The following is a 22,300-nucleotide window of genomic DNA, read 5'->3' as shown; positions in this document are numbered from 1 at the left end:
GCCCCAGCCGGGAATCGAACCCGGGACCTTCGGCTCAGTAGTCAGGGTCACTAACCACTACGCCATTTGGTCGTCATTTTATTATGGGGTTCTTATTGCGACTTATAAAAATGAAATGTTTAATTTCACATTAATATCGTTAACAGCATATAGGTAATTAACCTTACCTTTTATAACATCTATATTTTCATAAAGTATAATATAATACATGTTGCCAATGATGACCTACGGTGCCGAGACGTGGTCTTTAGGCCTCTTAAATAGGCTCTGAGTCACCCAGCGAGCTATGGAAAGGGCTATGCTCGGCGTATCTCTACGTGATCGAATCAGAAATGAAGAGATCCGTAGAAGAACCAAAGTAACCGACATGGCCTATCGAGTCAGTAAGCTGAAATGGCGGTGGGCCGGACACATTGCTTTAAGGACTGATGGTCGGTGGAGCAGAAGAGTCCTCGAGTGGAGACCACGTACCGGCAAGCGCAGCTTTGGACGAGCCCCCGCGAGATCGACGGACGATATAGTCAAGTCCGCGGGGAAGCACTGGATGCGGGCCGCCTCCGATCGGACAAGGTGGAAATCATTGGAGGAGGCCTATGTTCATCAGTGGACGTCCTATGGATGATGATAATATTATACAGTATACGAACTGTTAATTTTATGTAAAGTTCATAAAATATATTATGATATGACATGATCTGTGCTGAATTACAAATCACCGAACAAACCACCAAAAGCATCAAAACCTAAAGATAGGTGCAGTTAGGTGCACATGTTCGTCAACAGCGAAGTGGGGCGCAGCATGTGCACTTAACCGCTCCTCCTCGCTTTCCTCGTTATCGCACCTTTTTTTTTTTTTTTTTTTTAACGAGGGGGAAATCTTCAGAAAGATTCCCGCCGACCTCGGGGGAGGAAGGCGGGATATGTGGGATTTTTACCCACTAAAACCCCCTCGGTGGCCACCATCAGTGCAGGTAGGTGCTCCGGGATCTCCAGGGGAACGCACCGGAGTCACCTCGCACTGTGCCGCAGCTCTTCTCCGGGAGACTCAAGGTCTCCCCACTCCTTCGCAGCCTGCGCGGCTGTACATGGCTACATGCACAGCCGCTCTTCCCGGGGCCGCTATTATGCGGCGGCTCAGACCCCCGTCCTCACCGCCCACAGCCCCTAACCTCCTTTTGGTCGCCTTCTACGACGGGCAGGAGATACCGTAGCCTTATTCTTACTCCCGGGCTACAGGGACGCGACGGGCTCACCTGGCCTGAGCCCTTCGCCGTCGCCTCCGAGCTGGATCGGCCCTCTCCCGATCTCGCTCTGCGGCCTCTTTCTGGACCATGACGGTCTCACAGTACGAGACCACGGCCTTCCAACACTCCTTGCCTCGAGTCATGGCTGCCACCACTGAGGGCAGTGACAGATCCGGCCCGATCCTGTTAGCCAGGATCTGCCTTTCGGACTCCCACGCTGGGCACACTGCAAGTGTGTGCTGCGCGGAGTCCAGGCTGCCTTCACAGTGGTGACACGACGGTGCAACCTCACGCCCTATCCGGTGCAGGTACTCACCGAAGCAACCGTGCCCGGTCAGTACCTGCGTCAGACGATACGTGAGGTTGCCCGGTCGTTGCATCCATGCGTCGAAGCACGGAAGTACGGCTGCGACAGCTCGCTGCCGACAACTTCTCGGCTCCTCCAACCGCTCCCGCCAATGCTCCAGAGCGACCTGGTGCTCGTATCGCCGGACGGCTGATGCCGGCTCCGCATCGGCAACTTCCACATTGTGTAGTCGCTGGTACACTCGAGCGTCCATTTCCGCCAAGATGTCGAGTGGCGGAAAGCGACCCAACAAAGTCGCCGCATCGTACGATATCGTGCGATATCCGCGAACAACGCGGATGGCCATCTTACGTTGGACGCTGTTGAGCAGTGCTCGGTTGCGTCGGACACCCGTCATTCTCTTCGACCAGACAGGTGCTCCGTAGAGGGCCCTATCGCACCTATCTTAAGGTTTTGGTGCTAGGGGTTTTGTTGGTGTTGTGTAATTTTACACAGATTACGTGATATGATAGAATATTTTATGTGCTCTATGCTAAATGAAAGTATATTTTAATTGATATAATAATATGAAATGTATTTTATCATCATCAGCCTATAATCATCCACTGCTGGACATAGGTCTCTCCCAAGGAGCGCCACAACACTCGGTCCTCGGCCTTCCTAATCCAGCTATTACCGGCTACCTGCCTAAGCTTGCACATTTTGACAGCTATGTCGGTAACCTTAGTCCTGTGACGGATAACCTCTTTTCTGATACGATCCATTAGAGAAACCCCAAGCGTAGCTCTCTGCATAGCACGCTGAGTGAGTTTAAATCGATGGACCAGTCCCACTGTCAGTGTCCACGTCTCTCTCTGCGCCATACGTCATCACTGGCAGGGTGCACTGGTTGAAGACCTTTGTCTTCAGGCTTTGAGAAATGGCCGAGGAGCATATATGTGACGATGATTCCCGAATGCAGCCCAACCCAGTTAGATGTGCTTTTCAGCCTCCTTGTCGAAATTGCTTCTGCTAGCCGAATAGTCTGCTTGAGGTAGACATATAGTTGTCTCACCAACGATCATCGGCTACCGTTTGATGTGAACATTCTACATGACTTTCGTCTTGCCCAAGCTCATACCAAGGCCTACACGTTGGCAAGCAGCATTTAGGCCACTTAGCATCCAGCTGAGTTCCTGCGAGGATGTATATTCTATGCTATTCTATTATCTGCTGGGGGTGTAAGTACCTGCACCTGGCTCTCTCGAATGGAACCTTTGTACCCAAGGTCTAAACTGCCTTTTTAATCTTGGACCATTTCCGACCACGCTGGTCCACTGCGGGTCGGTGGGTTCACATATCTAGATGTGCTAAATCTAGATATGCAGATTTCCTCACGATGTTTTCCTTCACCATAAGAGCGATGGTATACATTGTACTTAAATTCAAAGAACTTATTGGTACATGGCAGCGCCGCATTTGCACCCGCATCTCCGGCATGAGAAGCGGGCGCTTGAGCTAAAACAGATCTTATTTATACATAACGTCAATTATTATAATACTTATTTTGTGATTGTTATTAATGATAAATTATTCATTTAGTTTTTATACATCGCGCATACGCGCCCGTTTTATCGAACTGCAAAAAGAGGTGTATTACATAGATGTATTACAAAAGATGGTAAATATTTTTATTTGATTTGCCTAATCATACATACCATGGCGATGAAAACATATGTCACGGAAATGAATAACCTGGCCACGGAAATGAATAACTTGGTCACGGAAATTAATAACCATGCCACGGCAATGAATACACATTATTTTACAAGACATGGCGATGAAATTTTTTTCATTGCCGTGACTTTTTTTTCATTACCATAGCAAATTTTGGCCACGGAAACCACGGAAATGAGAGCATGGCGATGAAAATCAAGCCATTTAATATAAATAACAAAAAAAGTATTAACTATTCGAAGAAACAAACACTTTATAAGATGAATATTTTCAAAATGCTTTCTTTTGAATGCTTACTCAAGAAGACAAACTTAATTTTATAGAAGTTATATCTATCCACGGCGATGAAAGAAAAAATGTCCAGTGACCAAAAACAAATATAACTTTCACTATAGCGCGAAAACGTGGGCACCTGTGTACCTCTTTCCACGTTGAGTAGTTAGGCGACACTTATAAAAAACGATTAGCGCACCGAGGGGGGGACCCAAGTTCATAGATAAAACAATATCCTTGATCATGTTTCGGTCACGGCGATGAAATGTAGTTCCGGGACACATGAATTTTCACTTACCGTTCGTTATATTCTTTATTTATTTGAATAAATGTATTTCGTAACAATACTTTAACTATTAATGTATCAAATGAAACTAAGTTTAAATCTAAACACTCAATATTTTTTCATCAATGAAGAATTATACAAAACGAGATGACCTGGGGACAAACACGGCAATGAAAGATTTGAGGGTTTAATATTTTGTTGTAAAGTATCCATTAATCCTATTGATAAAATATTTAGTGCTTCATATAGATTACTATTCCACATAACCGGAAAAAAATATTAGAAAATTAGAACTTTGTTTTTTAGTACCGATTTCATCGATGCCACGCAAATTTTGGCCGCGGGAAATTCACCCAAATAGGTTGTAAGTTTATGCCATTATTATCCACCGAGCAGCATTTTGTGATCGAACACATTCACATCCCAACTGACGGTAATCACAGTTTCAAACATGGAGCCGAATGAAAATGGTCCTTCGAGCCCAATTTCACAAACCCCCGTACGCCTCAATAACATAAACAGATGCAAAATGCAACCGCAGTCGTACGGGCATTCTGTGCGAGATGGAATCGCCAGAAATGAGATCAGGAAATACGGAGATTTCGTAGATATGTCTCCATATCCGTGTTTTTTTGTGATAAGTGATAGAATACATGAAGAGAATCCTCTCTATTACGGACATATTTAATCAATTTTACATAGTTTTCATTGATTTTAATAGCCCTTATTATAATAAGTTACAGTTCAAATAAACGCCAAGTTTAATTTCAGGCAGACTAAAAAATACGAGTATGATAGAGAAAATTCCGACAAGAGACTGACTCTGTTCTTGCCATGTGTGTGCAATATAAAACTTGAGCTAGTTTCGTGAAAACAGCGGGAAATAAATGTTTTTGTTTTTATAGCATACAGTATACTGACAACATTTGGTAGGAAGATAAGTTGGAGCAAAATATCGCAGTATTATGATAGCAGTGCAACTGTATCGCGCGCTCGCGGTATCTGCCGGCGCATGCACGGCGCATTAGCATAAGGTTAGTGGATCCACGGATTCCGAAATTGCACATTTTATTAGCATAAGTACAGTCCAACCGCAGTTGCGCGCTTCACGAAAACTATTTGCATTAATATCGTCTTCAATTACACATAACTACCCTGTTTTCCAGAGACACTCTTGTTTAGCCGTTTGAATAGATTCATTCACCTCGCCGGCGCGTTCTCCAGCTTGTTTTAAAAGCTTTCCAATTCCAAATGAAGTATGCTAATACAGAAGTTGCGCGGCACCGCGAGCCTGGCAGGAATTATTAGCGGAAGCAAAAGTTCCTTTGTTTCCGAGGAACAACCCAATTTGATATTAATCACAAACTTTATTTATAATAAACCTTTTACGAAGAGGTCTGGCTTGCAGCCAGCGACGCGATACTGCCGTTCAAGAAGAGAAAATTAAAAACTTAACGCTTCTGCCATAAAGTTGAGCACGTCGGCCGAATAAAGTGTCCAGGAGCTATTGCCAAATACTTAGCTTCAAGTTACAATGAAAACACATCCATTAGTGGACTCATCTACATAACTTTGTGAAGAGATTTAAGAATACTCTTTAATGGCGTTTCGGAACTCTTATGGCTATTTTATAACCGTTACTTGAGGGAAGTGTTCATTGTGATTTCTTTTTCTAGGCTCTTGAGGAATTTTTATTTAAGTGTCGGTAATTTAGGAAAGCTATAGCTTATAGCAGACATTAAAATGTCAGCGATTCTGATTTATTCTGTATAAAATTACTTTTTGCTTTTATTTTATATAATACATTATAGGTTATTATTTTATTTTAGAACAGCCTTTATAAGGTACAGTAATGGCATCTATAAATTTACCTTAATTAAACCGAATGAAAAAAGAGTCACAGTAATGCTAATGTAGAGAGGAACTCATTGTGAATGTCATTCTGAACAACTTACATAATAAACGCAGCTTCTTATTTTTTATTTTAATTACCGGTTACTAGAGGTTTTATTTGTACAAACATATTGTAATAATTATTAACGCAACATGACATTAAAGTAGGTATATTTTACTTGATTGAGTTAGTGTCCGACGGTAACATAGCAACAGAAACATGACATGTGTAAAAAAAATATTACAGTAACAATTATTCTTTGTAGGTAGTTTCTGATACTTTGGAGTGGTATGTCATACATTCAGTTTCATCTATTTAGGGCTGAAAAAAATATTAAAAATATCTTTTAATCGTCGCACAGAGAATAATATTTATAATAGACTAGTGTCCCACAGTCAGAACTATAAGGCCGGCAGCCGAAATGAAATTGTTCTTCGTTCACGTCCCCCTCGTCCTAACCAACCCATACTTTGACAAAACCTATTTGTGAAAGTGCTACGGTTCGTTAACTTTCTTTTATATGGTTGCCACTTTGCCCTTTTTGTTGATACAGTATAAATAACAGGAATTGAATTACTAATGTAAATTTAAAATAACTGAATCTAATAATATCGGGTTCCAGACTGAAAACTGAATAAATTAGTTTGGAGTTTGGAGTGGAACATACGTAAATTATAGAGGGTTCTTCTTAAATGTAAAAGGTACAAATCCTAAATAGAAACCTGCAATAGTCTAAGTAGTTCGAGTTATACTCGAATCTTCTGACTTTTCCCGTCAGTTCCGCATCGCCGTGTTATGTTATTCTCACATTGAGGTAAATTTATCCGTGGAAAGGTTAATGACATAATTAAAAATTCGCGAGCAATAAAAAAGTTACACTCACTAGGTAAATTACTATGAACTTTTTCATAGCTTTCGAGTGTATATAGGTAGGTACAGTATTTAATTTAAAAGTAGTTGTAGCCTACGAGAGCGGTGCCTTACCGCGACACATTTGCGCATTTAGTTTGGTGCTAATTATGTAAATAATCGCGGCCGCAAGCACCACCGCTTGCTTTGTGTGAACGTATGCTAATGTAACCAAAGCCACGCGCAGGTGTATGCGTTATTCACAGAACTGTTGCCCTGGTAATGTGGCCACCTAAGTTTCAGTGTGTAATTACGACGAATATTCATCACTAGCTGTAACCTCGAAGGGAAGCATCAGTTCAATATTATTGTCCGCAGGAACCCCAAGACAACATCATTTTAGGGCATTTTTAATGTTAGAGAACACCGTACAAATAGTTTCAGGCAGAATATTTGTAAATATATATTTATGTCAAGTACCTATTATAATATCTTCGTTATATAGCTTAATTTAAGCTACGAAATCTCTGTTCAATCTAAGATAAATTAATATTTATAGGAAATGTATTTGTAATCAGAATCAGCGATTAAATCGACAAGCTACTGCAAAGCGACTAGCAACAAGTCAATAAGAGCTTAGCAAAGAAACGAATCCATAAATCCTAATTACTGGAACACATCAAGGACTTAGGCGGATGAAGCTGATTCGTTATTCATGACAATTCGAACGCTAATTGGTCAATTGAACTCCTTTCTCTCGTTTACATTCAGTTAGCAAAGGGAGCGGAGCTATGCATTTTAAAACAAATTTAATCGGTTGCTGCAAATTGTGCAATCAGGAGTTCTATAGACGGCATTTTTCCCGATAAACTGAGTTAAAACCAAACTATATTGGCTTTGAGTCCGTGAAAGTATGGAGAAATGACAAGGGGTGTAACTGGGGCCGACTGAGGGGTCTTCGCTGGACCATTTTTGTCTACGACTTTAAAAAAGATACTTAAATCTATTGTTGTTTTTATTCTTAATAGAAACTTATTCAGATGACTTTATGTCACTGTTAAATAAAATAAATAGAATGTGTTGTCCTTCCTTGTAGGATAATCGTCTTGAAGATTACTACTACTTCTCCGTATACAGTCCGTATACTCCGTATACGTAATGTTTAAACGACTTTAATTCTTAAATATTATGAGAGTGTAAATGGTAGAGGCGCTACTTAATGAGGCATTCTTGTCCTTGCTGACGCGTCAACGAGTGAAGATTAAATACTTGAAAGTGCCCTCGACCTCTCTAGATAGCTACTCACTTTGCGCGAGTGAAACGCCCTTTAGAACTGACGCAGGCGGGAATTTATTTACGGAAGGACCTAGAAGCCTACTCTGGTTTTATGAAAAAAACTTTTATCAACGAGTAGGTATTCTATGATGACGTCTATAACGACAGAGACTGAATACAACCTTTTTTAACGCATTTGTACTTTTTATTGTCCGAAGAGTGAACTCTAGGGGAGTCCGACTTAATTTCAACATATTCCAGATTTCCATCAGCGTACTGAGTCGGCGTTGCGTTGTTCAAATACCTACTGAAAATATAATAAAGATATTAGATTTTATTATAATACCGAAACATATGGGCTCTAAGGATAGAGTCTAACAATAATTATGTTAAGTACTTACATAAGGATAATCAACTAGGTAACTGTTAATTATTTTAACGTAACAGAATAATTACCTATATATTTGAATAATTACCCTTTATTCAAAAACACTTACATACTTTACGGTTACTTAATCTAAAAGTTCAGTCACATCACATCCCTCAAACTTTCAACACTTAAGTCTACATTTCCACCTACTCTGAAAAACTAAGTAATAAAATCTTATACCTACTAGGCACCGAGTTTCATTTAATCTTAAGTGCAAAAGTGGGGTCTTTGGGGACTGGTTTTATTCTGATATTTATTGGAAAATTTGATACTTTATGTAGGTATATTTTGGAAGCTTAATTTTATGTTTTTGAAATTGATATTGTTTTATACCCGCGTTAAGTAACGATTGCGGAAGACTCTTACGAGTAATGAAAAAGTTCCAATGACAAAAGCACCAAATTACTGTCAAATGGAAAATACTAGCTTAATGACGCCGTCTGCCATATTGAAGTACATTTAACAGCGCATCAGAATATTAGCAACTACCGTGAATATTCTAAATTGAATGTACTAAAAAAATTTGGTCATTTGGTGTCGACATTTTGTAAGTGGATCCTTTTCATTGCTCGTGAGTGTATTGTAATGTATATACCACAGCACGAGCACGGTGGATTCTCATCACGAGTCTTTATTCCGAGCTCACGAGCGTCACACAGCAGCGATACATGTTATCTCCCGTGTGATTTACCACGCGAGATTAGCGAAGTTGCGTGCCGCAACAAAAGGGACGTCGCTTTTATAGGCGCAGTGTACATGTACAGTCGGACACATGGAACATGTGATAAAAAGGAATTTAATAACTAAGTTTTTTTCAATATAAGTATATGTTTTTTAATTTAAGTCTGTCGAAGCAGGTCATTCGCTTTTGAAAAGGTTCCGCGCTCACCACCGCTCTATCTCGTTGTAATACACGTACCGTTTAAACAACGGCACTCGTATGTTACCTTTTTTGGTTACATCAAACGACAACCGAAATGGTGTAGTAGTTAGTGACTGACTGCAAAGAAAATTTAAATACTGACGATGCCGTCCCAGATTCGATTCCCTTGTATGATTTTGTGTCACTAGCGCCAATAGAAGAATCATAACCCTCGTATATTTTGGCCAAAGTGTACATTATACTTGGGGTGGTCTCTTTGTTAACGCACTTGGTATTGTACAAAGACCTTTTTATTTGCGACACTCTCATTGTTGCCAAGTAAATTATATTAATCTTTAGACCAGATAGCACCTGTAAGCACTGCGGGGTGTTTAAAGTTCGCAAAGTACATATCTGCCACGTACATTACTTGATTTAATACTTACTTACTTACTTACTCCGCTGGCTCAGCGACCCGAAGTGGATCTTGGCCTCCGACATTAAAGTGCGCCAATCTTCTCTATTCTGTGCCAATTCTGACCAGTCGGACACTTCTAGCTCTTTCAGGTCTTTGGCGACTTCGTCCTTTCAGCGGTATCTCGGCCGCCCCACCGGGCGACGCCCAGAAGGTTGACCAAGATACACTTGATTTAATACATTAACATATTTGTACTGAAAAGCCACTGCTCCTTAGTGCAGCATAAGTAATAAGATTCTTTGAAATGCTTTTATCATATCGTAGAGAGCAATCCATGTTTATATCTTGATTTGTATCGGGACGGTGTTTACAAGTTAACATTTACAGGGAGGAATTTAATCTGAGCATTCAACGATATTTCATTACGATTTTTTTAGGTTGAACTTAAAATGTTCAAATAATTCTGCCAGAACCCACACCTTACTCCTACTACGAGTAGAATATCTACTCGACCCTAGTACCTGCATGAGGAAAGCTGAGGACAGCAGTTTGGGACTCCTATGTAAGGGCCTATGTCCACTAATGTTTCTTATCAGGACTGAATTCCATACTTAAAACTATGGTAGAAATATTGCACCGTTCACTTTACTTCTGTAGTAAACAAACAACAAACCTTACCAAGTTTTCCATTTTATTAAAGTTGGACGTTTGAATTTACTGTGCAGGTGTTTATTGTGTTAATAGTTTGTAAAAGTTTTATTCAGCTGAACCACAGGTTATGTTGTGTGCAACCACAACAGACTCCGGAGTACCAATGCTAAAACAAACATAAATGAGTATTTCAGTATAAGACTCTGAATTCATGCATGTTGTTATATAGCTGCTGCAGGAAGTTTTTAAAAAAATTGTCATGGCGTATTTTTCCAAGGCAAATTATTGGACCCCAGAACATCCATTACTATACTGGGGGTGCGGATGTAACGGAACATAGTCCGTCCGTAGCAGACTTATACATTATTACAATATTTATGTATAGATTGGCGAAATTTTATTATAAGCAAAATAAGACTATACGCTGGTTGGAAAACACAACCATACCGCGATGTAGAAATGCCACACTAGTGCCATCTAGTGGGTTAGACTCGATGACGCATTTCCTTATATGGTAATGTTCGGGGGGTGTTGTGTCGTTCGAATCGACAGATACCTAGAATAAGGACAAGTCTTATTGTTGACGCTTAGAGTTTAAAGAGATATCATACTAGATTCGGTTATATTATGTTTCAACCGTTTATACGGCTCTGTTAATTATTGGTTGATTATTGAAATGAATGACGCCATAGTGATAAGTTATTATTATGAGGATCAGATTTGCACAACACTAATTTACGCGACACTTTACGTACTACGCCTCCTTGACGCTCAACTGAGTATCTTTAGTTCTAATTAATCGAATCAGGACTTAAAATTAGTAAATACTAGTTAAATAATAATAATATTAATTATCAATAATTATAGAACAATAGTTCATCGGTTTATTACCTTAAAAATATTTAATAGTTGTGTTATTGTCTAGCTCAGTGGCGCCACCTGGAGTCTAGGATCTGAGGGATAGAGTTGAATCGATAAAGTTCGATGGATGAACCGGAAAAAAAGAAAAAAAAAGAAGAGGAGAGTCGATGGTCAGGAGAGGCTATAAATAGATTTCGGGAAGAAAACTCGCCCTTGGTCTTCTCGTGGAGTTTCGGGTGATAGGAGGGAGCGTTGGCATATGGGAGTGATAGTGGGAGTGTATTTTATGGCGGGGTGGTTTTGCAGCTTCGACCGGCCGGCGGCGGCGCCTCAGGATCCTCAGCTAAGTGTCGATAATATTTTGTCATAACCACTATTTAGAGGTATCACAGCATATCTATACTTCACCCCATTCTTTATATTAGAATATCTACCTACTTTGTTCTGGTTTCAAAATTAGAATATTTTTCATAACCTAAAAATCCAATTGTTCCCCATTATTTATTGTTAAGCTTCTTGGCCATTTTGAAATTGAAGGCTGCTAGGGTACCTAGGTTTATTAGGAGAGACCCAAGGAAACCACCTTTTACTTCATCAATCAGCCTTAAAGATTCTATCACATAAAACAATCAATTTACAAGCATAAGTACATTCGACTATGGGAAAATTACCCCACTTGTTTCATCAAGCTATGTTTGTTTACCTGGAAGGAATAAACTTAGTTACTTATATCAATATAGTACAGATATTGAATAGTATGTTCTATTGAGATGATGGCTAATGAGTCAAGTATTTAAGTATGTTACTTTTACTCACAGCAATCTATCTACCTGAAATTGTTTCACCCAGCAGTCTTTGCATACCCAGTAAAGAACAGTAATTAGCATAATACAGACCATTAGATGTACCTATGTTTCATTGTGGTGGATCATAACCTATGTTCCAACATATTTGGTTTACAAACTTACTAGGCTTGCACAACAATCTGAATAAGTACCTAAGTAATAATAATGGATGATTCATCAGATATATAACATAATTATGTGGAATCCTATTCAGTGATAAGTGCTTGCAATTTAAGTAAATCTATTAGGTAACATATTAGATCATTCTGAAATTGTTTAGGTTACAAGAAGATTCATATTCCTAGGTAGTCGGTACTTATTTACTTATCTCCTGAGATACACAATATAAACTTATTTCTACCAACTCCATCTAGTTCTCATGTAAGCATGTACTTATCTATTCAGTCTTGAAACCAGAATGAAGAATATGCTTCAGGTTATTCATATTAAGCTATGAATCTATTTAGCAAAATTATATTCTTATTTGAATCAGCATTTCTATTTAGTACTTAAGTAATTTAAAATCTACAGCTAGCTCAACCTACTTTGATTCTCTAAGAGTGGTTATTATAAACATTACTTATTACTTGTATTCTTAATATTTGAAATGATTTTAAACATTTTTCCACCGGGATGAAAATTGGCCGGACCATATTTTCATAAAATACTATGTTTCTACTTGAATAATTATTGTGTGTACTTGTGTGATTCACTAGTTTAATGATTCTCTATGGTTTTATTATGGGTTTAGCTACACTTGGTAAATTCAGGTATTTGAAGTATTGTTTATCATAAAAGAAAAAACATACTTAACAATTAGGCAGCAACAAAACCAACAAACATTTAAGGGACACCAGTGTTATACTTACTTACTAGGTACTTGATACTAGGAACATTGTGTAAAATGTGGGTTTGTATAAAATGCATTTCATCTTCAAACCACTTAGATGCTAAGCAGTTAGGTTTAGGCTGTGGGAGAGTAGGTTATTGAATTTTAGGGGAAAACAAGCTATCCTTTTGTATCTCATGTGTGGTGAATGTTATTGATGTATGTATGCTTAGTGAATCTAGGCTTCTTACTGATCTACATATGTGATAGGTATGATTGTGGTACTTACTTACCTACCTAAGTATGTAAAGGTTGCTTTATTGGAATTCAATAGGTATTTACTTCAGTACCTCAATTACTAGTTATATGAGGAATTATAAAAATTTATAACAACGGATAAAAATGTTATGTTTATTTTTTTTGGTGTTGTAATATATTTTGAGTAAATGAAATAACACCGCTATGATCTATAGTTATTAAAATCTGTTGTGGAATTACGGTATTATTAGAACTTATTTAATAAAATGAAAAAATGTGACGGTTAGTATGAATTAATTTCTGTTTTGTTACCATTCTTGGGGCCTAAATAATTAATTAAACTTTAGGTATTCTTGAAATTTAAAGTATTTAAAGGAAAGCCACTGTCTTCATAAATGACATTATCAAGGGAAAAACTCGTATCTTCTTTAGAAATCAGTTAAAAATCCAATAATGTGTCAGTTTTGTTACCACAGTCAACAAATCAAGAATTATTTTTAATGCCTGAGGCGGAATTTAAACAACAACACGTTAATAACTTTTACATAGTCTGGGGAATAACTAATATTAAATAATTAGAACCAAAAAAAATATAAAACTAAAGAGTTTTAAACAAAATAACAAAAAATCTTCGAATAGAATGCAGGGACAGATACAAAACGGACGGTAACAAAAATGTTGGGCTTGGTTTACATGGCACCAGCACAAAATTTGAACATGATAAATCTAGAATATGGGTCCAATTTTACATGAAATTCACTTCAAACATCTTCATAATAGTTTTAAGCTCTAAATTGGGTTATATCGCTCGAAAAAACACATTTATAACAAAAAATAACAATAAATAAACAGTCATAGCAATCAGACTTCCGTTAATAAAGTCGCCATGTAAACCTGTCGATTTTGTTACTTTTTCGTTCCAACTATATGTTACCGTACCCTAAGTAACAAAACCGAAGTAACAAAACACGCCCACCTAACCTTTGAAAAAATATGGGAGCCGTTCAGTTACTAGCAGTGATAAACCAAATACCACAATTTGTTTAGCATTAACCATGCCTTTTTATATTAATTTATCGTGAGAAATGTACCAATAAATAATTGATTACGGTAGTAACAAACCTGACGACAAATTTGGTTCAGTTCGACCGGTAATAAAGACAGTCTCACTGAGCTACCCACGGTGGCCTTTTTCATTTTTTTAAGCCGACAATCTCTAAGATCTTAGTATTGCCATATTTTAAAAACGAATAATAAGCATTTGGTAAATATTCTATAGGAAAAAATGCGGTAACAAAACCGACATTTCCGGAAGTACCAAAATCAGGGCCGCAATTGTTTTCGATTTAAAAATATAAAACGGCTATTATTCGCACTTTTAATGATGTGAAACGATAATTGTGTAGTAGATCTTCCGTTAAAACCACTACAAAAGTTCGGCTACTTCAGAAAATTTTGAATAAATTGAGCTTAAAGTTTCATTTTATGCCGGGGACAGGGCAAAAAGGTGGGTGGTGACTTACTAAAATATTTTTGAAAAATTCAGTTTAAGCAGGATTTAATTATATTTTAGTTTAAAATAAAGTCAATAAGTTATATTTACAGTTAAAAGCCATTTTTTTACCAATATAAGGAAAAATATGCCTGCAAATAAATAAAGAAGTTGAGGGACATGCCAAAATGGCCGTTGTTATAAATTTTTATAATTCCTCATATATCAGAAAACAGAATAGAATTCATGTAATTTAGTAAGTATTCCTTTTATTCAATGGTTATATTGGCCATAACTTGTACCTGACTGACTGTGACTAAGACAATTCTTATAAATTCAGCAAGTTAATGATAATTTATAATACTTAAAAACCTGCACTATACCCTTTTATTAATATAAATAAAGATTGATTTTGCTTTGGAAAAGATGTTAAGAATATTAAACAAAATTAATAAATAATAGGGTCAATGAGTCAGTTTCCGACCTAGTTGAGCACCAACTTTACTTTTACTAAAGTTATCTACTTGTCTGATTAAATAAAATAAATACCTTCAATTAGATACTTATACCCGTAGGGTCAATGTGTTGGATGGCGGCCATAGGAGCACTAACACTATTTTAAGTTAACTGAAATATTTGGAAAAGATAAAATAAATATTTCCATAGTGAATATTCATGCAATTTTACTTTTGAAGGTTAAATGGATATCATTGGCTATATATTATTGACTGTGACCATGACAACTTTTAAGTGATTAGTAATAATTTATTATACTTATTATTCTCCTTTAAATCTGCTAATATTAATAATTATTGATTTGGGTTTGGATAAGATGTTGATAATATTAAACAAAATTTATAATTAGGGTCATTGAGGCGATTGGCGACCGTAAGAGGTTCAACTGTATTCTATTTTAAATAAAATTTACTAAGTTTTGAATAAGATAGGAAAATATTTTCATAGTACATGAGTTACTTACTACCGATAAATAAATTGAAATGACTTCTTATCAGCTTGGGTAAAGGAAAGCAGTTGCTGAATTGGATTCTTCTTACAAACTGACCAATATACATACTATATACAGGAGGAGATGATGACAGTTAGTTATTAATAAGTAATGTTGAGCTTGACTGTGATGAAGTTAATTAGAGGCAGGGAAACCACCTCGAACAACTTGTAGGTACCATGGTAGACACAAGCCAGCATCGATAAAATATTAATTGTCACATAACTCTGAGATCTACAATATAGAGATACATTTGAGTGATTGCTCTTGACACAAGCTGAAATGGGAGATAGTAATTATATTCTAATTATGTCCATTATTGGAAGACATTGTACTGTGACGATACACATGAGTAGACTCAGGAAATATCCGTGTCGAATAAATGTATAAGTAGACTCAGGGAATATCCGTGTCGAAAATACAAGAGTAGGCTCAGGAAATATCCGTGCCGAATAACTATTTCACATTAGGGATACATAAGATATCCGTGCCAAATAACTATTACACATTATTAAGTAGACTCAGGAAATATCCGTGTCGAATAAATGTATAAGTAGACTCAGGGAATATCCGTGTCGAAAATACAAGAGTAGGCTCAGGAAATATCCGTGCCGAATAATTATTGCTTATTATGGATACAGAAGTAGGCTCAGGAACTATCCGTGCCGAATAACTATTACACATTATCGATACATTAAGTAGACTCAGGAAATATCCGTGTCGAATAAATACTAAAGTAGGCTCAGGAAATATCCGTGCTGAATTGTGAAGCTGAATAAAATATTATTAACATCATCTGGATCCCAATCAATAGATCCTTTCCTAGGGACTGACTGACAAAAAAAAAACAGTTTGAATAGAGCCAGTGGGCTAGAGAAGGTAGATGGGTCTGGTGGACAGATCTGGTCGTCCTTCATAGGGTGTGCGAGGCGGGGCGCACCTTCTATTCAAATTAAAAACCCTTTTTTATATATATATATAATATATATTTTTAAATCACTCTCAATTATGTATATTTTTTAAGAAATAACTATTGCTTGAGCTTTGTTCTGTTGTCCTAAAAATTAGATAAACTAGGGATTAGGAACTAGGGTTCTAGGGATTAGTGCTAGGGTAGGGATTCTCTCAACCTCCTAAAAGAACTTGAGTTACTTCGGCAATGTAGAGTCCTAACCGCTAGACTAGACGATCACGTATTGGCCAAACGAATAATGCAAAACACGTATACCGTTACAAAACTTCTCTTCAGTTCCGTTTCAGTTTATGTAGGGCGAAAAATACGTCTTAAATAGGTAGGATAGAGTCCGAAGGTTCACTACAGGGGGGGGTATATTACAATTGATATGCCGTAGACCAGGATAGGGTGATCAGAATTATTAGAAACAGGATCGGGTTATTAGGAACGTTATTTTATTTGTGTTTTGCATTATTCAAAAACTTAAAAGGCTTTTAGCCTACAATTGTTGCCGTGAAACGGAAGGAGATTGAGAGAAAACGTTAATAGAAAAATCATATGTGTAGGCGTACAATAAAATAGGCATTTAGAGAAAAAAAACCAAATAAATAATATAATGTGTACACTTAGGTAATACATTTTGTTTGAACCATTTAAAAGGTCAATAACTGGTAACTTTACCCTTTACATAAAATGAAAAAAAAACTTAGCATAATATTTGTATACTTGTATACATTTTGCTTGAAACATTTGAAGTGCCGATATGTGGTACTTTTACCCTATTGTATACAAATTTGTTGCATTCAAACTTAGTGTGCTTAAAATACGTGTAGGTTGCCTACAAATGCATTAGTAAAACAATCAAATAGGTTATAGGTAGCGTCCTGTCATTATTATTTTGGTAAAGGCATGACATTGTGATTTAGAAGCTGCGCACACTTTACATGGTTCATTTATACCGATCTTACCATGGTGCACTTGAAACTGGTAGGTTTGGCGCATGGATGTTGCGTCATTTTCTGTAATTATTTCATTAAATTAATAAAGGAAAAGGGGTACCTATAGTAAAATAAAGTAGGTACCTACTAAGTAAACGAGAATAAACTAGTAAGGTCAAAGACCGTTCGAAGTTAGCGTGGTAGGTAGCTATAACTAACAGATGTTTTGGTGAATGCAAACTTTAGTAAGTACCTAAGTACTTGTTTACCTATTTAATTTTTTCTACGACTACGATTGTCTAGGGAATAGATTTTTTGTTACATACATATATACACATATTATAGGTAGATAGTAGACACATTTTAATAAGTGTCAGTTTCACAGCGGCGGATGAGATATATCTACTCATGGCAAATTTATTTTGATTGTGTGCATCCGATTTTAGGTTTAATTCCAAGTGTACTGTCTGTCTACTGTTATTTTATACTTCTACTTACCTTTAAATAAAAGGTAAATAAGGATACAACAGGAAGAAGTTAGCTAGCTGTATTTGATGTTCGAACCTGATTACCTGTAGATAGCAATGATTAATTGCAGTTCAAGAGTTTTAACACAGGTGGCGCTGGTATACATATTAAAATATTTTGCATTGTATAATTTTCTTACTCATTTATTTAGGTAGTCCGTTATGTGGGTTTAATTAAACCATAAAGGAAGAGTGTTGTTATAGGTTTGGTGTATGTTTATATGCTGATATAGGTATTTATACTTTCAACGCTAGAGAAAGGGGTGTAATGAGAATTAGTTATGTATGACAAATAAATTTTGCCAGCATAGAAAAGATAGGATTAGTGTTGGGTCTTATGTAAGGTGACTTTTACCCACGATAGAAGGGGATTGGTGTCATGAATTTGGTATGGATGTAGGTGAGTTCTAGGTACCTGACGTGTAGGTACCTTACGGACAAAGGAAAGGGCTGTTATAAGTTTAGCGAATATTATTGTTATGAGTTTTGTGGATTTTAGTAATAGTATATTCAGCTTTCGTGGGGTTGCCTGCGACATATATAGTTACCGCATTCGTGTCGACAAAATTAAAGACTGTTTTGTACAGGTTCAATGACCTTCATGTATGTACCTATTTAATTAGGCAATGATAGGTAATGTTACTTCTTATTATAATGTCAGTGACAAACAGCTGTCCAGCTCCAGTGATTGTCACTAAGGTGTTTGTCACCGTGGTTAAAAGATTATGTAGTGGGATCAGTTGTTGTCGGTGGCTGTTTGCCGATGCCGGAGGCACTGTTCGTGTGTTGGGTACAGTGGATATGTCACTCCTTTCGTTGTACCTACTTCAATGGCATGTATGTAGTAGGTATGCCTTTTGCTAATACGCAGGTATAGGTAATTAGGTATATAATTGGAACTAGGAGGGGGAAATCGATACCATGCATGCATGTGGAGAAAGAGAGGTTATGATATTATGATCTTATGTTTCTACATGTATGTAAATACTTAGCTGGCTACACTACCGAATGTTGTGGTGGATAGTGACCTTGACTACTGTCTCGAGTTCGATCCTCAGGTTTTTGGTGTTCAATGTGTGTTGTGGTGTTAAATTTATGTGCATGGAGATTGTGGAGGTGGCTCTCTGTTGTTGGGGAATTGGAGGAGGTTCGTGTCCTGCAGTGTATACCTAAATACAGGCTGCGCGTGAGTGCGTGCTAGCTACATATAGTAGAGGTACTGGATTGCTAATTGCGTGTAGGTGCGATTGAGTATGGATTGATATTGTGAATAATGTGCACGACATTAGGGATATTATGAGATAGAGGAATGATAGGATTACGGTGTAAATAAAATGAGCTAGTGAAGGAAACTATGTTCGTATTTACATACTTACTTATATCTGATTTTATCAATGTGTTAAATTAGGGTGGCTTGGGTTCATCATCATCATCGGCCGTAACATCATTAGATTAAAAGTTACACACAAATAGGTATTCATAGGGTTACTTCAATGTCGCCATCAATAGGGGGTGTTTACGAATAGGTGACATAAGAGAGTGGGGGTGTCTCTTAAAGTGAGTAAATATGGGCTGCTCCAATTTTATAATCATCATCATCATCATCAATAGGGGGTGTTTACGAATAGGTGACATAAGAGAGTGGGGGTGTCTCTTAAAGTGAGTAAATATGGGCTGCTCCAATTTTATAATCATCATCATCATCATCAATAGGGGGTGTTTACGAATAGGTGACATAAGAGAGTGGGGGTGTCTCTTAAAGTGAGTAAATATGGGCTGCTCCAATTTTATAATCATCATCATCATCATCAATAGGGGGTGTTTACGAATAGGTGACATAAGAGAGTGGGGGTGTCTCTTAAAGTGAGTAAATATGGGCTGCTCCAATTTTATAATCATCATCATCATCATCAATAGGGGGTGTTTACGAATAGGTGACATAAGAGAGTGGGGGTGTCTCTTAAAGTGAGTAAATATGGGCTGCTCCAATTTTATAATCATCATCATCATCATCAATAGGGGGTGTTTACGAATAGGTGACATAAGAGAGTGGGGGTGTCTCTTAAAGTGAGTAAATATGGGCTGCTCCAATTTTATAATCATCATCATCATCAACAATAGGGTGTGTTTAGGAATATGTGACATAAGAGAGTGGGGGTGTCGCTTAAAGTGAGTAAATATGGACTGCTCCAATTTTATAATAATAATAATAATAATCATTATCATCATCAGTAGGGTGTGTTTAGGAATAGGTGACATATGAGAGTGGGGGTGTGTCTTAAAATTAGTAAATATGGTTTAAAAATGTAGGAATGTTTATGAATGAGAGTGTAGTGAGGTGATTGAATTGAGTCAATGAATACTATAAAATAGGAAAGACGGTTGTGATGTGAATGTGGGTTAAGTATTGTTCTGTTGTTACACACGTGGGGGTGAGAGTATTCATCTACAGAAATAGATAAGAGCTTAGGTTATTTGACAATTTGAATGCATTTTAAATTTGACTGTCTTGGAGTGAACGAATGTGCTTAACTTACCTAAGTATTTCATCAACATAGGAAAATATTTTAGAGTTGTTTAATTTTGGGGGTGATACACCATTTAAATCATTGGTACTCAACCTTTTTATGTAAGGGCCACAAACACGTTTAAGTCATAGTACGCGGGCCGCAGGTTGAGTATAGCTGATTTAAATTCTCATTGCACTCCTTTAAATAACTAATTGATTTTGTAAAGGATTTTGGGTAAAACTAAAAGTTATGGATTGGAATAGGATTATTGTATTATGATTAGTGATTAGGAGAGTGGATAAATTCTTAAATCAAGGGGGTGTGTTGTGTACTTACACAAGAGGGATAGCAAATAAGTTTCTACTTGGATTTAAGTTTAGGTACAGGTTATCTGAAGGTACAGTGATGATGGTCACACCGTGTAACCGTGTCATTTATTCATTGGCCCTGTAAATTTTATACTTTTGGGCGCGCTAATGTCGGTGACTATACTTTGTTATGGTAATGAAATGGAATGTAGTTTTGGAGTACTTCTTCCTATACTTAATAACTTTACCGTGATAGATTACATTTTATAATATATATTTTTTTTGTGTGAAGGTGATAAGTGATGGTTTTTAAATTCATACCTACTGCTGAACAATTCGGATAAACTACTGATAGGCATATAAGACATTTGCCGAGCTTCTATAAGGGGGCTATCAAATGAGTTATCTAGTAGCATTGCTTATTGGATAATGATATCTTTGTCGTTTTTATTGTCTCGACCGACTAAGACTTTCTGCGATGGTCTACAGTGCGGGCTTTCAACGATCTCATATTTGAGAAGGGAATAGTGTGACTTTGGATCTCAACTCAAATATTTTTCATTAATGAGTTATTATTGATTTGCATAAATCACAAAGACATTGAGGAGGAACTAATTTAAATGTCACTCAATGCGCCGATCGTTCTAAGAAAGTACTGTGAGACATATAGAGCGTCTGGTGAGCTTCTATAAGGGGGCTATCAGATGAGTTATTCATTAGGCTAAAAATACAAGCCTCTTGAATAATGATACTTTTGTCGCCTTCGCGGGAGTGCTGGTTTGGTGGGGCGATATTAATCTGCAGTGGGGGATTCGAAGTTGTTCCGTGTTCGAGGTAGCGAAGGGCACAACGACTGTTATCTCGAATACTTTGTTTACGCTTACCACTGGTTACAATTTAAGTGTGCCGTAATTTATTAATTAATATTTACGTAACTAAGCTATAATTAAGAAGTACTTCCGGAGATGCATTTCTTTTCGTTAAAAGTTTCGTTCAGTTATTTGTTTTTCTTATAAACTTTTATCCTGTTGTCACTATAGCTTACAGGTTTACATAAAGCTAGGTAGGTTTAGTAAATGCTGAAGGTGATAAGACCCAGGGATTCTTAAATTTACCTTACAAAATTCTGTTGATAAAAGTGTTGTGAAGGTGTTGAAGTGGAGTTAATTCAAGTAGAAAAGTAAAACGATTCGGGTAAACCACTGATAGGCACATAAGACATTTGGTGAGCTTCTATAAGGGGGCTATCGAATGAGTTGTTCAACAGGACTACTGATAGTGTAAGCCTATTGGATAATGATACCTGTGTCGTAGATGGTGTCTGCTTGACTGGACATTTGGTGAGGATCTACAGTGAGGGCTCTAATCGATCACATATTTGAGAGGGGATATGGGTCTCAACTCAAGTATTTAGTTTAACTTTGTTACTTAGTTTCTTTTCTTAATTGCAAAGACATTGGGAAGAAAACAGTAAGCAATTCACCTAATGCATCGATCGTATGGAGAAATCACTGAGAAACATATAGGGCGTTTGATGAATTCTTATAAGAGAGTTATCAAATGAGT

At 37.2% G+C, this 22,300-nt stretch overlaps 1 protein-coding gene across 1 annotated transcript; it reads right to left on the bottom strand.

The window, feature by feature from the left end:
- Positions 1-1,249: 1,249 nt before the first annotated feature.
- On the bottom strand, positions 1,250-1,948 carry LOC125489243. Its single transcript, XM_048624455.1, has one exon. It carries the CDS (start codon positions 1,946-1,948, stop codon positions 1,250-1,252), a length of 699 nt encoding a protein of 232 aa, XP_048480412.1.
- Between the last annotated feature and the right edge of the window lie 20,352 nt (positions 1,949-22,300).

The sequence above is a fragment of the Plutella xylostella genome, chromosome 12 (assembly GCF_932276165.1).
Source record: "Plutella xylostella chromosome 12, ilPluXylo3.1, whole genome shotgun sequence".
In the NCBI taxonomy this organism is placed as follows: Eukaryota; Metazoa; Arthropoda; class Insecta; order Lepidoptera; family Plutellidae; genus Plutella; species Plutella xylostella.
Note: the sequence above shows the minus strand (reverse complement) of the source record. Positions and strands in the feature narration are given on the sequence as shown.